Raw genomic sequence first — 21,888 nt, forward strand, 5'->3', positions numbered from 1 at the left:
AGATGAAATGGAAGCGCCGGTACATCAGGAAGATGCAGACTGGTTTCTTATTTCACTGTTCCTCAAGAAGGATCTAAAGATAGTGGTGACCGTTCCCCTCAGCCCAGCATGAGCGTGCCAGCTCTGGTGAGTGGAGCTCTTACACAAATAACATTTAAAATACTTGTGATGCGTTTTGCCGAGGTATCACGTTAAGCAACATGACATGCTGGCACGGGGTTGGCATACTGAAGTCTTCATTCAGCCAGCCATTGTGGATCACCTCTTTTGTTAATGCACATCGTTAGTACCGCGTAAGCAGCGAGTTCTCCTGACTCTGCTGTTGCACGCAGGCTTCCGAACAAGGCTGGAGGGCAATTTTACATCTTTTCTCTGTTGACTGATTCGGCCTCCTAGGAGCTGCTGGACTAGTTCCCACCCCCAGCAGTCCCTGCACCCCTCTGGGAGTGTTCAGCCCCGCTGCAGCGACGGTTCAGCTGCTGCTTGCGAAGCAGCTCCTGAACTGGTGCCATTAGAGCTCCCATCGGCGATGGTGAACTGGTTACAATTGTGAGTTTTGTGCACGTGCCAGTTTTCAAGTCTGGCAGTTCAGTTAGTTACACCGTGTAGTAGCGTAGCTGCTTTATGAGCAGCTGCAGTGGTTCCCTGCCGTGTTCTCTGCGGCAGCGGCAGGAACCTCTACAGCCATCTGACTTCAGCACGCCTGCGCTCGGCACGGCCCCTGGCGGGATCAAGGCTGCGCCCGGCACTGTCTGTGAGCTCCCTTTGCTGCTTCGTGCGTTGTTGCGCTAGGGCCTTTCTGCCCTACTGGGTAAGCACAATCTGCTGGATGGCGCCAGCGGGTATTTACCGGTGACGCTGTTAGTACAGGTTTAGCAAGTAAGCAGATGTCCTGCCTGTGTACTTATGCACAGTTAGATCCTGCTGTCATGTCAGACCAGGCTGCCTAGCAATCGAGCCGCCTCGCACAGTTGTACGTGCAGTTCATTTTCACGACTAAAGCAGCTTCAATACTGGGGAACTGTATTCGGGAGAGGCCGCTCACTGACCGATGCAGAAAGATCCGAACTCGGTCCCTCGTCTATTTGTGATGTCAGGTCTGTTTTCTAAAATTAAAATTCTGCTTTGAATTAAATCAGCAAAAATGTCTGTGTGGGGAGGCGAGATTGCAAACGCAGAGCTGGAAGTGGCCTTTAGTTTAGCTCACAGAAAAGGATAAGCCATTACGAACAGTACAGTACTTAATAACAATGATGTGAAACGTGTGCGTATGGCCCCCTTTTTCTAGGCCACGGTGCTACCCTTCTGTGCGAAATTACTGCTTGCTGCTAATTAGAGAAATCATGTGGTAGGAAAAGAAATTACTGTATTTTTCCTTTTACCATGTAGAAAATAGAACACTCTCTGAGTTACTGACCTGAAAGATAGCAATGCTGCTGGTCCCGTTTCATGTAGTCCCCAAAATGTTGATGTAGGGATGACTTTTTCCTAAAAGGAAACCAGCTCCCTCCAGAAGCAGACTGAGAGGCGTGTGAGGCTTGTTGTAGTTGGCCTCCCTCCCAAAAGCTCTTAAAGCATGTATTTAGGCTTCTTTCCACGGGCATTTAGAGAGGGATGGTTTTCAGATGTGTTAAACGAATCATTCTTGTTGTGTTCTCATGGAATCTCCCACACCCCAAAATAGCTGTTTAGCAACGCACGCGCATGTCATGCCTACTTTGTTTTTCAGACTGTGTAGGCACTTCTGATACAATAGTAACTTTGTGCCTCATTATTTTTAGGGGTTCCTTTTTTAATTTTGGAGACACCTCTGCTGCAGTCAGTGTTGAAATGCCTCTGAAGGCTCTTGCTTGCTTCACGGAACTGTCTCAGAATCGGGTAATGCGAACACGTGTGTTCAAGGATGAACCGTCTCCAGTCAAAGGAATGACTGAAACGCGGCTCGCCTGGAACGCAAGACCACGGCTGTCCGCACTGGGAATACAGCTGTTGTCTTCACTGAGATAGGTAGGTGTCTTGACTTGATAAATCAACGTGAAGTTGAGGGACAGAACAAAATGAGAAAAAATTAAGACGGGGGTCTTTCCACAAACAGTACGGCAACACGTAACGAGCTGTATTTCCCCAAAGGGTGAGGGTTCAGGGGCTGCTGCTGGTGAGAGCTATGCTGGGAAGGGGAACGGCTGCTTCAGCCCCGCATGGAGAGCCACGCCGGGCAAACCCTGGGTGACCTGACCAGCGCGCCTCCTTGCCAGCATGCGTTCCGCGGCCAGAGCCGTCCTCTAAAGGCGCCTGTCCGGCTCTGCTGTGGCAGCAACAGGTTCGCGGGGTAGTTGTAAAGGCTGGTTCCTGACAAACTCGGGAACTCGTACGGAGAAAAAGCCCAGCCCACAACCGGTTGTTGCTCTGCCAGCCCCTTCGGGGGGAGCACCCGTAAACGAGATGGGTTTCCGCAGGAGGAAACCGTGACATCAACAGCAGTTTGTTTCTGCTTCCAGCTCATGAAGTATAGAAAATTATTTCCTCCCTTACCAAGCGATACAAAGCATATGTACACACCGGTGATTTAAGAGCACTTTATTGTTCTTTAAGGCTACTTTTAAGTACAAAAAAAAAAAAAAAAAAAAAGATGGCCTGCCAAACCTTTTTTTTTCCCAGGTGAAACAAGGCCACGAAAGAATGGTATATTACAGATTTACAAACACAGAGAATCTTTCAAACTGAACTGTAGATAACCTGGCTCTGTGAAGAAACTTCACCACGTCTCATGATGGTGAGTTCAGTTGAGTTGCCTTCCACCTCCCCCCAACCCTTTGGCTTCCATGACATTATTGTGTCTAATATATGTTTTACTGGACATATCACATTAAATCTTTATTGCCCTCAAATCCATTTACCTATCTCAGATAAGTAAATGTAACCTTGTAAAACAGCTATTATTGAAAATATTAGCTTTAAAAACATTATCTCATTTGTGTTTACAAAGAAATATAGGAGTCACATTTTCCACAGAGTCCATCTACAGTATTAGTATTTTACTGTTACAATGCTCAGTAGCCCGTAGCAATAACAAACTAGTGGCTATTAATGCTAATGCAGTGTTCTCATAGAATAACTGTGTTCCTGCACTTTTACTGTATTACAGACAAATCTACAACAAAAAAAAAGATCAACTTTTTTCTCCAAACAAAAAAAATGAATGATTACAATAAAGGAAAGGGAAAAATTAAATAGCTACATATCATTAACAAATTAATTGTTCCTCAAAAAATACCTACAAATTTCTCTGTACATTCTTTACGCACAGCGTAACGATGGTCTTAAAGTTACCTATATAAAAAAGTGTTCTTTTAACAATCTTCCTACAGAGAGTAGGGTACTGAATGCCAAAGCAGGTAAGCGTTGACTACCCAGTAAGGTGGTAGTGAAATGTGTAAAACTGGGGGCTTCGGTGGGTTGTGGGTTTTTTTTTTTTTTTTTAAAGAAAATTGAGCAGCCACCTTCTCAACAAGAGTAAGAGCCAATCTCCCGATCTCTTTCTACCCTGCACCTTTTCCAAATTAAATAGCTTAACTTTTTTTAAAAAACCATAAAATAAAAGCCACAGTGGACCCAATACTGTAACATAGTCCATAATACATCACGTGTAGTTCATCTTCCAACTAGTTCTGACTTCCTACACTGAACCCATCATTTCAGGTAACCCAGTATAAAAAAAAAGCCCTAGTTGCAACTGTCCTGGGGAGATGGAATGTGTGGGGGAGAGCAGTTACACTTAACAAGAAGAAGAGAAGCTCTTAGCACTAGCACAGCTGTGGTTTTATGCCTGCCTCTATTGCCTAAATCTCTAGTTAGTAGCTATTAATATAGCGAATGATAATAAATGCAGTAATACCTGTATAAAGTTTTCTAATGGAGGAATGTATGCTGCAACTTGGCATAGGTTTATGAACAAGCTTAAAAAAATTAAAGATCATATTTCACGAACTGTAACAATCTGTTGTCCAGCCAAGATACGTAACGGTAGCAGTTTCTGCAGCTAGTTAAAGGTGGATTACACAGACTTAGTTTTAGGAAGCAAATTCCTGTTAAGCAGACAGGGCTGCAGACAGAAACAATTACTCAGTCATGCGCAAAGCTATAGCATCCTGTACCACGCATCATATATCTCTAAACTGCGTCATTTGAGGCCTGTCCTGAGGCTGTCCTCTTTTGCTGGCTGCTACTAAAGTGAATATCAAATACAAATATCATAGAGTACAACTGTACCAGCAGTAAGTATATCTAGGATTGTTACTGACAAAAATAAACTAATTCTGAAGAAAAGCTAATAAGTATTATGATTCTTACTGTCTATACATTAATAGATACCAGCTATTTTTCATAAAACATGCATCGTTAAGCACTATTGAACCCTCCAACCTCAGCTCTATTCTAACAAACTGCAGTGTTTAGGAGAAAATGCCCGTGTTCTGTAAATTATGCAGTCCAGTTGCAAGCACTAAGCACCTGAAATCTAAAGAGAGAAAGACCTATAACCTGTATGAGACTTCCCCTTCCAAAGCTGTTTTGCTTTAAGAAAAATCAAACTGATAGAAATGTCATCCTTAAACCCTTTTTTCAGCAGTTTGCCCTCAAAAGATTAGCATCGTCCAGAAAGTTGCTATGCAACTTCAGTCCTCCTCCAATAGTGCAAATCATACATGACAGTTCTTTTCAAGTATATACATACAAAATTACTTCACAGAGGAAAAAAAAAAAGGCAATGTAAGCAAACCAGACAAATTCTAGTCTCAAGAAGCTAATAAAAGCAAAAAGCACTTGGGTCAACCAACTAAGTGTAATGGCTTTTGTGGGTTAGCGTGCATTATTTTTGTTTAAGGGGCAGCAGATTTGCATCAGAGGTTTCTTTGGTAATTGAGGCAGGAAAAAAGGATGCTACATCGTACGAATCTTTATGAAATAGTTCCTGCTATCGTCTTTAAGGGCACCCTTTTACAAATAAAAAGTGAGTACACAAAACCAAGTGTTGAAAACTAATCTCCCCTCCCCCAACACTATTTTAAGCACTGTTCAAAGCTCAGTCAAACCATGCAAATTCACAAACTAACGGTCCTCTCTTCACGAGACCACAGAGGGCGAGTGATTATGATTGACCATGTGAGAGGAAGGGGAAGACTGGCCCCGCCGTGAAGCAGACTCCGGACTGCTAGAGACTCCGTCCTTCGCAGCTTTGATCTGAAGCCACGTATCCCCAAGTGCTTTGGCAAAGTGGTCATCAACTGATCCTGTGATGGACACCGAGTTTGCCACTGGCTCAGGCTCCTTGTAATTCTTGCCAAGGCTTCGGCGGAAGTGCTCTTCCACCACTGGGTCACAGGCAGTGGTAGCTAGATGGGGAAAGGAGACAGAAGATGCGTTATTTCAGCGCGGAATCCTGGCACCAAGTACTGGATCCAGACCCGTATTTTCTCCCATCTTCCTATCATCCCGGCATAAAGCAAGACTTCTTTACATGATTATAGCACTGTTAGTGAACGGAGTGAGGAAGAAGACGGAAGGAGTTAAAATGAAAAAACCCAGTAATCAGCAGCGTTAAATATTCTGGCATTTCTGTGACCTGCAACAGATAAGCGTTTTACATATAATTACAGTTCTCCCTCGGGCTGCTAACAGCTACAGCTCTGATTCTATGGAAACCCTCTCCCAAAACAATCACACAGAACTTATATTTAGGCTTAAATAGAATTAAAGATGGAAACAGTTCTTTAAAATCAGCTCCCAAGCCTGCTGATACCAGTCAGATGTGAGGACACCTCATTCTAAATTACAGCGTGCCAAAAGCTGCTTTCAGGGTTTCAGCTTACTTTACGTAGCTGTGAAAACTAAATGAGTCGTCACCTCTGTGTTAGGTACTAAAACGGTGTAATACTATTACAAGAGGAGCCAAGAACCTTAAAAGACAGATTTTGAACAATAATAGTCATAATTCCTCAGACTGAACATGAGAGTTGTGGTTTTACAATTTAGAAACAATATCTATGTGTCTAAAGGAGATTTATCTTTCCAAAAACCTTTAAACTGTTGGGATCCATGCCGTCATAGAAGGGCTTGACCGATCCCCAAATAAATGCAAGTGTCACGCACAAAGACCTCTTCGAGAGACAAGTATTTTCTGAAAACGTGTACTATTCCAAAGCCCATGTAAATACAGCTGGGGTCTCGATGAAGAAGCTCTCCTTAGACAATAGCAGTTTTCTAGAAAACATCTAACATCTTAGATCCCTAAATATTGATTTCTGTTAAGAGTGTAATGTATCCTCCAGGGTCTAGCTGCAGCTTCTAGTTCTAGTTTTCAACAGCATGCATAATAGTAGATGATGATGATGATGATGATGATGATTATTATTATTGACTTTTAGGTGCCGACCTGCGTCACACTGACATTCTGGCTGGTGAAGCCCCACTGCCGGGAGCTTTTGGAAGTGCGGCATGCTACAGCTATGCATCAGCAGGTACAGGGCTTGCAACGAAAGGGCTGTGTTTTCCGCTGGTCGCCCAGGGAGAGAAAGCGAAAAGAAACAGCCCAAGGTTGCCCAGCAAGTACCGCATGAAAAGCTTTCATGAAAAGTACTAATTGCACAGAGGGTAGAAAGCTGAAGCACCCTGCTTGGGTTGCTATAGCAACTGCCCTCCGCAGCTTTTTGTGCTACCCTCGCAGAGAGAAGTGGAGGGTGTGTGCCTTGGAAGAGTTTCTGTATCTCCAGGAAAAGAGTTTTGTGACAGCAGCGGAATCATAAAAGTCTCCTGACTACTGAAAGGCTGGGGAAACTACAGCTCCTAAAAATAAGAGCACGGTTGGATCTGCTGGCCCTGTCTGCTGTTTGTCAGTTAAGACTAAAATAGACATAATGACTTATTTGTCTGTGTGGGGTGTTTGTTTTTTTTAAAGCAGCTTTTCAAAACAAGAAAAAAGGACACCTCTCTCCCGAATTTTGAATTGGTACTTTCTACCGTGGCATGGGATGGATGGTTAGAAAGACTGCAGCGGGGATCTGTGCTGGCATGTCCCTGGATAGACAGGGTACAAAGAGGTGTCTAGCGGTTCAGCTCCTTTTGTTCCTGTTAACGCATCAGTGCCTACACAGCGCAGGTTAGTGAGACGATTTTGTTCTGCTCCAATTCTAAGGGGGCAGAGAGGAGTGCAGCCATGTAACTTACTGCTGGAGGGTCTTCTGTAGGCGGGCACTGCTGACCCGCAGCCGCTGTGAGCAATGGGGCAGTGAGAGAGGTTACAGTTCCGGTTGTTCGCAGAAGCACAGGTGATCACGGATGGACGGTTCTAACGAGGAAGAAAAAAGAAAACTGTCACTCACTAAGGCCATTAGCCAAAGCCGTATGAGCAGCAGTTCATTGCATGATCACTTGAGATGTACAAACACTGAACTGAATCCCAGCGGTGAAATAACCCATGAAACTATCCAACTCAATAAAGCATACTAAACCCCAAAATATCCAGCTATTATTTCTTTGTCCGATTAAAAAAACCCCACCACATTGCATTTCTGTAATGGTTCTTAGTTATTGAAGTGGCAAGCAGCCATATAGAAAAAGGGCGGTACAAAAGCAAATCATTAAAAGCATTACAGTGATTTCACAGCGACCATTTCAGCTTCACAGACATTACATCTGCAGAACCAAATGTCAACACATTAAATACTTGTTTCATTCTACAGCCACGTACCCCTGTGATTCCCGCACTCAGAAGGGCTTTACAAATTTTACAGGTACTTGTCATCTTTGTGTTAATCAGTTGTTATGTCACCATTTTTCATTCAGAAGTTAAGTCCTCCTAGCCTGACTAAGTCTGTGTTCCATACTTCAGGCACAAAACAATGAGCCCATCAGATGTAAAATATGAAGAGCTCCAAAGCGAGTCTTGACTGTAAGTACTTTCCTGTTGTAATTAATCCACCTTTCCAGCACTCCTTAATAAACATCATCCTTTTTCATTCTTAACACATGCAAATTCCCCCAAATATCTATTCATGTAATCCTGCTTCCACAATGTATGCTTTTATGTCAACATAAAATACTCTTCTGATAGTTGTTTACTATGTAAATGTCACATTGAAACAAGGCCTTACGAAAAGAAATGTCCCAGTTTCTCCGTGTGGCTGAAGGGAAATGACACAGGTACTGGAGTACTTTTGCTTTGTGTCTTTGGTATATTTTATGATGCAAGGAGTCCATTTTGCTATACTCAAAGCAAGTTAATTGTTAAGTGTCCAAGAGATTAACACAATGGATGCTAACTAACACAGTTCTATTTTCTGGTCCATTTTACAAATCTGTGCAGCAAACCCACAAAAATCACTACTTTACCTACCACCGTACAAAGTCAAGAAGGAAGGAAAGAGTTTTCATTGTTTAGTGGTACTTTGGTCCAGGCAGAGTAAGAGCAAAGTGGCAGAGATGAGCTTTCAAAGGGAGGTTTAACACGACTTGTCTGAGCACCATGGGAATGATGCCATTTACATCTCACTGCACTGACAGCAGAGTAAATAGATTTTAAAAAGGAAAACTATTTGTTTTTTCCATAAGCAGTTCACACGTGTTAGTATTTTCTTTCTTATAGGGGCCAAGATGTTGTGCATCTAGGAAGCGGTTTTTGAGAGGTGTATATATTTTTATCTCTTCAGGAGAGTATTTTAGACATGCAAGGTGGGGGCAGTAGAGGGGGAAACAGATAATAAAAAAAGCTTGTCTCAAGAATGCAGGTACCACCACCACAAAGGATCCAAGAGGCAGGGTAAGGCATCTTACAGAATCCCCTGGTACGGTTCTGTGTGTACAGGTGCACCGAGCAGACTACACGTATTTATATGAAAGTACCAAGATAAGCCGAGAATTTAGCAATGGCGACTACACCAGCTGAATAACCCTGCCTAAAATGCTGCCTAAAATCAGAAAGTTTTTTTTCCCCACCTCCTTATTAGGAACAGAGTGAGATGAAATCCCATTCAACATGGCAAGGTTAAAAAAAAAAAAACAAACCCAAAACAAAAAACCAAAACCTAACAAATCCTCAAACTAGGGTTTCTTATTTTCAATACACATTTTCTTTTGCATGATTTCTACTCTGTACTCTTAGCACGGTCTTACCTCAACATCCTATTTTCCCAAGAAAATAGATTGTAATCTAGCTCAAAATGTCAAAGATAACAGAGAGAGGAACCTGGTAATGGGCAACAGGAATTGGCCCAAGTCAAACATGCCGAAGCAGAAGAGTGTCAGTGGTGTTAGCTGCTAAGCTGAGACGCAGTGGTAATGCTATCAAAGGGCACCAGTGTCGTCAGTGGAAGCCTGTCCCTTCCTCCTCTGTCATCGCTGAACTCTGAGAGCAAAGAGCAGCCGTTCTGCACGGAACAATAACTCTGTAATCCGCGTGCCAAATGATGCAAGATATCAGCGACGCTAGGGTAAAGCTAGGCGTTTTGGCATAGCGAAGTGTAAGAGACTAGCATACGTAGCCAACCACCATGAAAAATCTACACAGTAGCTGTAAAGTATACGGCTCCAGTGTAAAGCAGCTTTCAGAACTTGCAGATGAAAAATCCCAGCCTCTGAAAGATCATCTGCTCAAAGTGGTTATCCTTTGCAGGGCATCACCAGAAGGAAGGAAAGGGGGAAGGGGGAAGGAAAGGCTTGGGTACACGGGCCACTACTTTCTCAACACTGCAGCTCATCACAACACAATTATCTTGCTTTGTCTCTCCACTTGTGAGAGGGATAAAAGCAAGTCTGACGTAAGAAAACTCTTATTGTATAACCTGCACAGAGACAGCTCACCTTCAGCAGCGCTGAAGGAAAACAAATACAATGTACAAGGCAGCAAGCCAAAAACCAAACAACCAGCCAAAACCAAACCAAACACCACTCCAGCATATGGAAATAAAGTCTAGAATAGTGAAAAATCATTACTTTGGTTTAGGAAAAGTCATTATGAAATCATGATACAGCATTGCTCTGAGCAACGCAATGAATGCGTTTGGCTGGCTGAAACAGCTAAGGTCATTCCAGCTTCTTTCACCTGGAAAATTCAGGGCAAAATTCTCCTTGATGCCCTTTCTGTCTTCCACCTCTTCTTCAGCGGTCCCGGCAGGAGAGGGCCGCGACAAGAGGGGAGGGAAGCACGCTCTGACTGCCAACAGGAGCACAGATGAATACCCTCTTCACCTGCAAACTGCATCAGTTACTGCCCAGCAGGTACTGGAGCTTTGCTCAACCACAGACTTTGCATTACCAATTAAAAGACATGCATTCACAAGCTTAGCGAAGCATCAGAAAAAGCACAAAGGCCAAGAAATCTGTCACAGATACATATAAACATCAGCAATTTATTCACATTAAACATGACGAGCTGTGACATTCACTGTGCATTTTGCCTGAAGAATGGTATTGCCTACCTATCGTAACTCACAGTACGTTCTGCTTACATCTGGGAAGTCCTCATTTGTGTCTACAGCAAGGGTTCCTACAACCACCCAGAGTTTCTTGTCAACCCAGAAGCCAGTACCTGCTGCCGTTCCACAGAAGTCAGTGTAGGTGTGATGCCAACTGGTCGGGTTGCATCCATGCTGTTTTTGGTCAGTGCTAGAGGTTGATCCATAGTCAAGCTTGGGATTGAGGCATACATGTGGTTGGCATGAAGGCTCATTGTCGGGGCAGCAGCCCTCTCTATGGGGCTGCGACTCCTCTCTCTGTGCTCCTTCCGATAATCTCCATTGGCAGTCTTGTTTCTAATACAGGAAAGAGAAAAAGGTCGGAGGACTTACTATTGTTACGAGCTACAGTGAGATACACAACATTAAACCCCTTTAAGAAATGTGAGGCAATGCATTTTGCTTGGTTTGTGAGGGGGGTACACAACCCCTCGGTGAGGTACCCTGGGTCTATCCAGCCACCTCCCTGCAAAGATAAGCCAATGATTTTCATTTGCAGGCTTGGGCAACCAACATTTTCCTTCAGCCTCGAATTTCTTCAGATACTTATCTAAATGCACCAAGTTAAAGTAACAATCAATCATGCTTTGTGAAGATCAGACACCTCCTCGTTTCACATACTATTAATCCCACTCTGTCTCCTAACACTGCAGTATTCTCTAAGCATTGCTGAAGCCCAAGAAAAGTTTATTTTACTCAAAAGACACGGCTGATATTAGCAAAATGAGTGAGTCAAGGCAGGAAGAAAATTTTCAGAGCAGAAAATGAAGGAAAAAGCAAGCTACACTGCACTCATCTCAGAATTATTTAATTCCAACTGTTCTTTAAAAAGAGTAATTTCAAACTACTACTGAACAGTAAATCTCTATAGATGTACTCACATAACTAGTCTATCATTCACCGCAATTAAAATAATACTGATTTTGTACTTATGTAGAAGGTATTTCAGCTTCCATACAGCAATATTATTGTCCTCAAAGGCAAACCAGTGAATCAAAGGAAGGGTGCTTCACTCATACTGGTGATGGCAGTCATTCGTAGCCGCTTACCCAGGTAAGCGTGCGGATGACTGGCAGTCTGGAACACACTCTAGTGTTGTAAGAGTTAACATTCTGCAATACCTGCTGCCTCGGTGTGAAATAGCAAACTCAGTCCATCTTTCACACAGGAAAGCACTAGAGGAGAAAGCTGGTTCTATGGAAAATACATTCTGTCTTCAGAAGATTCCTGAAGTAATAGTGAAGTGTCCTATGAGTCCTGTGTGTAGGTGGGTAAAATCCAAGGCGTTTTTTTCCCCACTTTTTTAAGCGTATCAGAGCAAATCAGTATGCAGGAGCAATCTTTAAAAACACTCTGATGAATATTAGGCAGAGACAGAAAAGGAATAGCAAATGTTTTCTGCAGTACTAGAAGTTAAGATGTGTGAAGAGTATTCAATATTGAAGTGAGTTACAACTCCAAGAAGCTACTGCCTATTTCAACACCTGAGAAAGTCTCCCGAAAAGGAAGGCTGACAGCTGAGGGAGTGAAAAAAAAAAAGCCCTGCCCATAGAGGAAAATAAGGAACCCCACAGCTCATCAACAAAAACGCTATAGAAAAACCTTGCAGGTTTACATAAATTAAATAATTACTTAGATTTATCTAATGGCTACTTGTTGTTTTATGTAAGTTAAAAACAGAGAGTAGGATCACACTGCCTTGAAGTTGGTTTGTCCATATCACGCAAAATCAAAACAGCACTGGTATTCGCACTCACCCTCCAAGACCGCCCCAGACCTCCCGCTGTTCTCGCATGCACACACGCACATCAGTTCAAGGCAGCAGGTTTGCCCAGCGCCCCAGTTCGGTGTGGCCACGCGGCCGTGCTGGCAGCTTCACACTGCCAAGGGCCTGCCTCGGGGAGAATCTAAAACCCCAATATGGGCGCAGGACGCTCTGCCGTCACCCTGCCCCGGGACTGAGGGGTGCTCACTGTTGCACAGCATTTACTGCCCTTTGAGACCATGTAAACTCAGCCTTGACAGCATCCTGAGGCAAGGGATTCCACAGTTTCAAGTATATACTTTGTTAAGTACCTTTTCTTCACAGGCTCTTTTTGTTTCTTTTTAACCTAAAATCCAATGGCTTGGTCTGCTATTGCCCTGGTTCTTGTATTAGGAGAGATGGAAAGCCATCGCTCCCTGCTTATCATCTCCATGCCACTCCTGAGTTCCTATCTTTCTTCAACCACCTTTTTTCTCCAGGCTACTAGTTTCTTCAAATAAAAACTGTTCCCATACCCTTGTCATCCCTGTAGCCCCTCCCAGGTTAAGAGCTAGAAAAGCTATAATCTTTCCTGAGATGAGGGTCCAGATCTCTGCTGTATTCAGGAACGGGACCTCCGCTGATCCCATCACAAGTGCTATTCTTCAGCCTGCTCAGGAGTCACTCGGTTGTGCAAGTTAGAAATCTGCTATTGCTGCCTGAATCAAAACTCAACTCATTTATCATGGTACCAGTTAGGGTTAATATGATACCAGGCAACCAGCGACTTGAGAACCTCAGGACGCAGCTCGCTCTCCATGCCAAATTCCCCCGACATGCTTAGGAGGGAACAGCCAACAGAGTAACAAAAGAGTTTGTAACCGCCCGGACTCCCCCGCCTATCGCTGCTCCCTTTTAACGAATTACAAATTTGTAGTTGCAGATTAGCAGAATCAACCATAAAATCTAACCTTTAAGGTTTCACAGCTGGTGCTCAAGATGTTCTCTGAAAATCATGTGTTTCTTGAATCCTCCTTTAGAGGCCAGACTGAGACACAGTAAAGCAGCACACAAACTGCCGGGAAACACATTCTCACAGTGCTACATTTCGATCTTTTGCCAGCTTTGGTACCATTTCAATTCACAAGACTGCTTTGCAGTATCAGCATTCAGAAGAAAGACGTTTAGAATTGCATTGCTCTGAGCTAATGACTGATGCAAATGTGTGACTTAATGGCAGCACAACAGGCTCTATATTTAAAGTACAGTAGCCTCATCTTGAATTACACTACTGAAAACAGCTACTGAACACAACAAACTAATCCTTCACCACCCCTTAAGGAAGCAAGTATAGAACTTCATAAATAGCATGGCTTTGCAGGCTGTTTGTGTGCCTGGACAACAGCCATTAGATACCCTGGGAAATAATACACAAAGAGACAGCGCTAAAATCATTGCTCAAGTGGCAGAGGCAATGCTGCGTGGAAATGGCTCATTCTCCTTGCTGCAATGCAGTATCTTTGGTGGCTGCAAGCCAAAAATCTTACTTTTCAACTAAATATTACCTGGTCTACTACAACTGAAATAACCATTTGGAGGCTGCAAAACCACATACAGCTCCCGTAGATTCCTACTTTTCACTGCCTCAAAGAAAAAGAATAATCCCTGTTCAGAATGACTGCATTTTGTTTTAATAAGCACAAGCTGATTTTCACAGAGAAAACTTTGTTTCCTCCACCAAAAATACTTGTAAAACAAAAAAATGTAGCTACACCAGTTTTTTGGGTTTTTTTACTTAGAACTTGGGATTTCAACAACTTAATGCCGCATTTACTGGGGGTCGGGGCTCTCAAGTGACCAGTGTGAACAAACCTACTGAAATTCCCAAGCATAAGAAATTTTCCATTTTACACAATAGCACCTATTTCACTCTATCCTCACTTTAAACACAGCCGTAAGTATTGATGAACTGGTAGTTTTGCTGCCAGAAAAATCCCCAAAACCCAACAAAGAAACCCAAAACCTTTCTGCAAAGATTTTTGGAAGAAGGGACCAAGAAATGGGGAAATGGGATCAGTCTGACGCCGGGAAGCAGAGCACAGTAGGCAGACCTTCCCTAAAGATACCTAAAATTATTGAGTTATCTCAGTAATCTCAGCAGACCACACCCTGGCCCTTTCTGTCGGCAAATAATTCTCTCTTCCTAAATTAGAACAACTCCTCTTCCGGGCAGGGAACAGTTTATACTCCACTCCTCAAAAATCCTCTCCTCAATTCATCTACTTTCAACTATACAGTCTTAGCAAAAAGTGAAAAATACCCTGAAGCTTCTACTTCCACATCAGATACTATTTTTTTTGAGCCCAGCTGAAAATTTTACAGCACTGTGTAGAATAGTAACATGATAGCTCTGCCCTTGTGAAAATATACCAGCACTTCTGAGTCCCTCCTATTTAAATATAAATAGCAAATCCTAAAGACATGACTCCACTTGTAAAACAACTGTACATAAAATTATTTATAGAGTATTCATCAATTCCATATATTAAATAATTCTAGTTTAAAATGTAACTTGAAACATAAATGTCTATTAGAAAGTTTATTACATTATCATTATTATTAAAGAGAAGCCATTCTCGTTTTGACATTAGATGTTTTGTCTGAAGGGGCAATCAAAATTGCATCTGTCTGAAGGTAACTATTTCACTACAGTGAATTAGCTTAAAAATTCCACACACACTGAACAAGTACAGAGATGCATCTCTCAGTTCAAACATAAGGGCAGAAAATTACAAAGAAGGATTTCTGACCAGGTTTGAAAAATAATTTAAAAATATATACTACAAATAAATCCAGCTGTCCAAACAGCTTTACCATCCCCCGACTCCACTTTGACTTAAAAATCAGCACATGTAACTCTGGACTCCAGTTTCGGTGGAGAATATGCCAGTGGATCTCCACAGGCTTAAAAAATAGCCAGCAATTAATATCGGTGAGAACCTGAGCAAACATTAGGTAGCGGGATGCTATTACATCAGCCATACCCATCACCCTTACTTCCCTTCTAACATAGGTATTCAAGCTACTTGCAGGTTTATTTTAGCAAAATGATACATGATTCCAACCTTAAATTCATTTCTCCAACACTTGAAAAACAGACATTGTTTTCCATGTTTCTCCCCAATGAATCATAACCGAGGCTCCAGCACTTACCAAGCATCATGTGCTCAGATGGATGTCATACCAAAACCACACACATCCTGACTGTTAGCTGAAAGTCTGCTTCAGTTTGGTTCTAAATAATGTTTGTTAATTGAAAGCAATGTTTCAGTCCTCCTCAGGAACCAGTTCAAAGGTAGCTGAATGCATTGTTCTTAATTTTTTGTTGTTGTTGTACAACCTTTAAATGCGGCTGTTTCTGCTCGCTGGCACAGAGTGGCGGTAATTCACACTCATCCTACAGGAACAGACTAACTCTGCCAGCTGCCTAAGGAAAAGGGAAAAAAAAAAAAAAAACAACAGAGGCCCACCGAAGGGGACAGTTTTGCTTGCACTCACTTCCAGCCTGCAGATCCATAAGGAACAGATGCCAAAAGTATTACTGTACCTCCAAGTGAAGAAATCACAGACGTTTCACACTCCCTTTGGCAGAAATAGAGCTCTAACTTGAAATGGTTGTACTGTAGGAGTGTGTTTCACTTGCAGAAAGAACAAGTATCCACTTACAGTGCTTTTTAATTATCATGCAAGATGTTTTTCTTTATACAAATACAATGCATACTATTGCTTAAGAGTGAACTTTCATTTCTGTAACTGAATTGAAATACAATTTTACTATTTTCAGCATTTCTATAATACTCATTTTCTAACACCTTTTGCTGTATTTATTCACAAACTCGTAAGCCTGAAAAAGGACAGCTGCTTTTGTTAAAGACTACTTAAGGATTTATAATCCATCCACTGATATAAAATATATTCTCCACATGATGGGGATAATTTCCTGCAAAAGTATCTACTTGCATACAGTAATTCTATTACTGTGAGGTGGGAAAACAAGAATTTCAAGTGATATTTAAAGATACAGTGATACATATCCACAGGGAAGAATCCTAAGTTTCACTTACTCAGAATTTTTTTAAGCAATCCAAATTCACTAAAAACAACAAACAAAAAACTCAACAAACAAAAAAAACAGAAAAAACTCGACCCCTAAAGAAAACCTGAAAGTATTAGCAGTTTGCTCTTTGAGTGTCAGCCAATTATCTGAAGTATTCATAATGAAAAAATATTCCAAACAGCCCAATACACTCTTCAAACCACATCTACTTTGAACAGCTGCCACCTGAATACATGACCCTTTTTCATCCCATTCTGTGAGCTTTATGCTTCCCTGTTACTTTCAGAAGCCTTTTCCTTTCACGGCTTAGTGCTCCATCCCAAAAAGCTTTCAAGTAGGCAACTTGCAAGAGATGACTGGTCTTGCAAGAATAGCCTCCTCCACAGAACCTGCACATCTGATACGGTTTCCTGAGAAAGATAGAGAGTGCCCTCCCTTTTTGCCACTGCTTTTATTTAATCATTGTTTGTACAGTATATTCCCTCCTGTGGGAAATCTTTTGGACAAACTAAAGACCATGTTCAGACCAACGCACAGATAAAACTGACGAATGATCTTCCATCGGCGCCTTTCTGGCCGTTTGCTAGCCAGCTGGCTACAAAGTGGTTCTTTAACCCAGGTCTGTAGCTGGCAAATCCTCCATTTCTTCCCCCATTCAAGTGTGGCTGACAAGGAAAGAAGCAGGTGGCTGTCCTCACTTTCTGCCTCAGGCTAGAAACAACTCAGCAAAGGCACTCAGGATTTTAAGTACTGCCTCAAAGCTTCCCCAGCACACCAATAACTAAACTTAATTCTTCCCAGAAAAGAGCTTTTATTCTTTTGAATTTTTCAACTTGAGCATCATGCCCAGTCTGGAGAATTAAGCATCATATTTGCAGCAGTTCTTTCAGAGTCAGAAGTACACCTGCACCAACCGTACCTATTCTTCCCTGCTCTCTTCACTCCTCTCTGATCAGAATTCTGCAGTTCCTTTCCTTAAAAAATTTCAATTCACAAAAATTTTTTTCAGCTTAGTGCGACAGCCAATCGAAAAACCTTTGAGAAGTCAAAATAAAACCATTGAAAATATACTAACAAGAAATAGGATAATCTTACACATAAACAAACGTAGGTCAAACTTTCTATATTTATCCTCACCAAAACAAGATTTTCAGAGATAAAAATCTTGGACCGGATAGTTACTTGCAAATGTAATCAACCAGGAGAACAGATTTCACAGTAAAAGAAATAAATTAATAGTAAGCTGTGAAAGGCATAAAGGAGTGTCCCATTACTGCCTGCCTGCCTGCACCAAGCAAAAATGTTCAGATACAGAAGAGCTTCCCTTCCTGAAGGCTTAATATTCACAAGTATGAAAGAATGCAAGAGAACCGCATGATGTAAGACCTTAGTCCAAAGCCAAACCCACAAAACTGAAATCTAAATCTAATGTACAGTAAAATCAATTAACACAATCTCAGAGCCTACTTATTTTTCTCACAGGATTTTTTTTTTTTAGATGTTTGGCCATCTTTGCTCCAACAATCATAGGGTTGTTTTAAAAGGTAGCACCGGTTGCTTTATAATGGCAGTCACGCATTCCTTCCGTAAGTAAAACTCTGGGATTTATCAAATGAAAAATTATGTCCCTGCTGGAACACATGCATACATATACAATCCAGAAATGAGGACAAAGTTACCTTACTGCAATAGGTACAGACTACAGGTTACCTGTAAAAATCAGAACCTGTAATCCAACTTAAAAGAAAAAAAAAAACCCAAAACAAAAAAACACCAAAAAACCAAAACAAAAACCAAACCAGAACCTCTGCTCACCCACTAATTTCTCTGCTCTGTACTTCTACTGCCTGCTCACTTGACTCCAAACCTCCTGTAGGTTCTCATTTTGTGTGGTACCCGTGATGGCTCATTTTTAAGTACCGTCATTTTTTGAAGAGGTGTTATGTGAGGCCATACCTGAGATGTAAACAACAACATTTTAACATACAATAAATATCTGGGAAAATTCTGAAATGGCAAGTGATCTCATTAATTCTTCTGAGGTAACTATAAATATGAATTGGCCTGTTAGGAAAAGTAAGTTTTTTAAAAAGTCACTAATGGCTCAAAAAGTGGAGCTAGAACAATATAAAGTTCCAGCATTTCAGTATTACCACAATAACAAGCGTCCAGGTATAGCTGGACATTGCAATAATTATAAAAAGTTTCCTAAAGTGCACTATGATTTCTGGAGTGTAAACATAAGCCCCTTTCATCTCTGCAAAGTTTTGTTTACATATATCTAGGTGGAAACCAACAGCTGAGTACAACTCCCACCAGCTGTGACTTACTTTACAAGGACTGAGGACAAAAAAAATATTCAGCCTCCTGCCAACCACGTTAGCCAAAGAGGAGAGACGGAGAGACTTTCTGGTCCTCTAACCTGCAACACGGCATCACTGCCTTCCCTGTTCTAAGTACTGCCTAACAGCCTGTCAGAGGAACAGCACGTTTCTTGGAAAGGAGACAAGAGAAGTAACCAAACCTTTGAGATTCATCTGATTCAGTCACCTCCCAGTAACTCTCTCTCTTCAAAGAATGTCAGTAGCTCCAGTTGCCTTTGAAAAACCTGCACAACACACTAGAAAAATGCTTAAGTTGAAGAACTGCTCCTGCCAGCTGTGGAGACGAAAAGACAGAAGACATGAACATTTCAGAAGCTGAAAAAGGCTCTGCAGAGGATGCAGTCTGTCTTTAGAAGACTCTGCTCCTACAGTTACAGAGAGCACTTTTTGGGGAAGATAGTTTCAGTAAAACTGCAAAACTCAGACATATCAATGCACGCCAGAAACTCAATCCTACAGTTGCCAGTCAGGACCCACAACGAAGGTTTCTTTTCTAGCTCAAAAGCAAACTACACAGAAGTCAACATAGCATCTGGGTGCTTGAAGGCACAATAATCTTATTCTGAGAAACTCAAATGAAGCCGGTGAAACAGAGCAGAGCCTGCCAATGTTCACATCTGGAGAGCAGGTCAGAGCTACTGGGACAAACAGAACATGCTCTAGAAAGGCAAGTCACCGCTGGAATGGAAACTAAAAGTGTCTGTGCAGGAGTCTGAACTGTTTCAAGTCAGGAAGGCACTTTGAATTGCCTGGAGGGGAAAAACATCCAGAAAAGCAAATGACAAAAAAATTAGGTTAAAGGGACACTGCAATCTTTCCCTCAAATTTCTAACAAGCGGGATGGAAAACCTGACAGTATAAGGAAAGAGCCAAGAGGCTCCCATGAAAACACCTAGAAGGTCAGAGGGGTTACTGGAAAGATTCAGAAGCAGCTATAAAATGATTAATTTGTACCCAACTGCGATGCCCACCCAAAACACCTCTGGCAGGCGTTTCCTCTTATGTTCTACCAATTCGTGTGCTGGGTCATGTGCAGCCTTATATAATTCAGCCATATTAACATCCTTTTGAAGTCAAACTTGGCACATGCAACTAACCTTTTATACTGAGTCACTGGAAATACTGTAAAAACTATTTATGACCACACTGAGAAAACTATGGGCCAATGTCAGGAGAAAGCTTGCACATAAAATAGACACAGCAGTGGGTCATGTCCTAGTGCAACAAGATTAGCCACATACATGTGTGCTCAATATTGCCAGGGTACATCGGTCTGTTCTGCAGGCTCTGGGAAAACTTGGTGGTGTTGAAACTCAGTGGTGAAACTGTGCAGAACTGTTAGAGGAAATAAAAAATGTCAGTTACATTTTCTTATCATACTCTCTGGGCTGTTCCTTACAGTATTTTCTACTTTTTTATTTGGAAAAAATACTTTCATTCATCACGATGCCTGTCATGCAACTATTTTTGTAAAGGTGGGTACCAGCATAAGTCAATCTGTGAACCCCAAATTCTCAGAAGTTTATGGGATTTTATTTAGTTCAATCACAAAAAAGAGGGCATCAGGTAAAACCTTACAGTAGAAGAGCAGATTAATCATTTTCTTCAACCAGGTGATGTGGGAAGTAAAAGATACCAACAACGTGAGAATGGCAAGTTTATTTAGTAAGAGCTTTAACAACGCAAGCCAGTCTCTGAGAGTAAGGCCACAGTACTGGAATTAACGGTGTCAAACTGTCATAGAGCTTTCTTTTCCAACTTCAACAGTTCTTAAGAGAAAGAGGGAAAGGGGCCTGCATGATTAAAGCTTACAAATTGTGGTCTCTATCTGTCAGATACACAATGTAACAGGAGCTGACGTAGAGCACGGAAAGCTGAGAAAGTACATTAATTCGCTTTCAGGCAGAAATTTCAAAAATTCTAAAAGAACCCAGGCTTTTAGACCTGTATACTGAGAATGGTGTTCAAATAACTGGTTTTAAGAAGTGAGATTTTTTTTCACAGGCTGTTTTATAAAAGGAATAAACATTTCATTATAAGTTTATTGAAACTGTTTGTAATTGCTAATAAAACCTGAATTACTGAAACCTCTAGAAGCACTATAAATACGATAACAGCTTCATTGTATTTTGCACAACTGTTCATACCAATACGGTAAAATAATGCCTTTGAAAAGCTGACAACCAGACCAACCACAGCAGTAGCAGTTAAGCAGCTGAAAGGGTACTTCTGCAGTTCAGGCGCCCAAGTTAATTAACCAACAGGTTCTACAGTCAACAGTATCCCTCTCACAGCGACTTCTGGCTTAAGGAAGACTTTAGTGAGAAAAGCAAATCACAAGCAAAAATGTCCGAGGTTTTGATTTCCCCCCTTTTTAAAAGGCTGATTTATGAGTACTAGAAGTTAACGATTAAAAACGTTACCAAAAAAGTTTCACAAAACATCATTCCTTATCGCTCAGGTAAGAAGTGGGCCGCGTCCATCCAGCTCGAACACATACACCACGAACAACTTTGACAGCTTTACAGGCAGGACTTTTGACAGGCGCCTCTGCCTCGGCCTGAACTCAACTGTCATGTGCGACTCCCCCACGATGTGCAGCAACTGCACATCTGTGCCACATTAACGGCTACACAAAGCAGAGATTAGCGTGTGCCGAGACTTCTCCCCAGATGTTTTGGAAAGTTTTTCTCATGGCTCACCAAACTCAACCCACCCCTCTTTCTCCTGCTAACGGGGCATCCTGCGCCCAAGCCAGCGCAACGCAAGGCGCCAGCTCCGGCTCCCCGGCACACGCAGGCCGGCGGGGCCCGCGAGCAGCACCTGTGCTTTGCCTTCGGCCTTCGCCTCTGCCTTCCTTCTTTTAGGAACAGCGTTTACACCTTGGATGCGCAATCGTGGCGAGGGTTTGCTGACAGCCTTACGGGTGTCAGGTAAGAATTCGGAGGACGGCTGGGTCTCCACCGAGACGCGGGTCTCCGACGTGGTCAATGCCGGGGCAGCTACAAAGCGCGGCGGCTTCCAGCAACGTCTGCTGCTGGGGGAAGCGGTCACGTAACTGAGGCCGAAACCTTCAGACTTCAATGGCGGCAAAGTCCTTTTATTCCCCTTGCCGTTTTCTTTCGGGGTAAATCCTGC

At 42.2% G+C, this 21,888-nt stretch overlaps 1 protein-coding gene across 1 annotated transcript; it reads right to left on the minus strand.

Moving 5' to 3' along the window:
- Positions 1-3,474: 3,474 nt before the first annotated feature.
- VGLL4 (vestigial-like family member 4) lies at positions 3,475-21,327 on the minus strand. Its single transcript, XM_010296594.1, has 4 exons — positions 21,251-21,327; positions 10,580-10,802; positions 7,222-7,342; positions 3,475-5,390 (listed from the first exon to the last, which is right to left on the minus strand). The coding sequence occupies exons 1-4, from the start codon at positions 21,325-21,327 to the stop codon at positions 5,122-5,124; spliced, it is 690 nt and encodes a 229-aa protein (XP_010294896.1). The 3' UTR covers positions 3,475-5,121.
- Between the last annotated feature and the right edge of the window lie 561 nt (positions 21,328-21,888).

This window comes from Phaethon lepturus, unplaced genomic scaffold (assembly GCF_000687285.1).
Source record: "Phaethon lepturus isolate BGI_N335 unplaced genomic scaffold, ASM68728v1 scaffold3560, whole genome shotgun sequence".
NCBI lineage: Eukaryota > Metazoa > Chordata > Aves > Phaethontiformes > Phaethontidae > Phaethon > Phaethon lepturus.

Bases quoted from the DNA above. Each gene is read 5' to 3' on its own strand.
- VGLL4 (XM_010296594.1), bottom strand. From the start codon at position 21,327: ATGACAGTTGAGTTCAGGCCGAGGCAGAGGCGCCTGTCAAAAGTCCTG. The intron at 10,803-21,250 runs GTATGTGTTCGA...TTCCTGTATTAG, and splicing joins CTGTCAAAGTTGTTCGTGGT to AAACAAGACTGCCAATGGAG. The intron at 7,343-10,579 runs GTACTGGCTTCT...CTTCCTCGTTAG, and splicing joins CTTCTGTGGAACGGCAGCAG to AACCGTCCATCCGTGATCAC.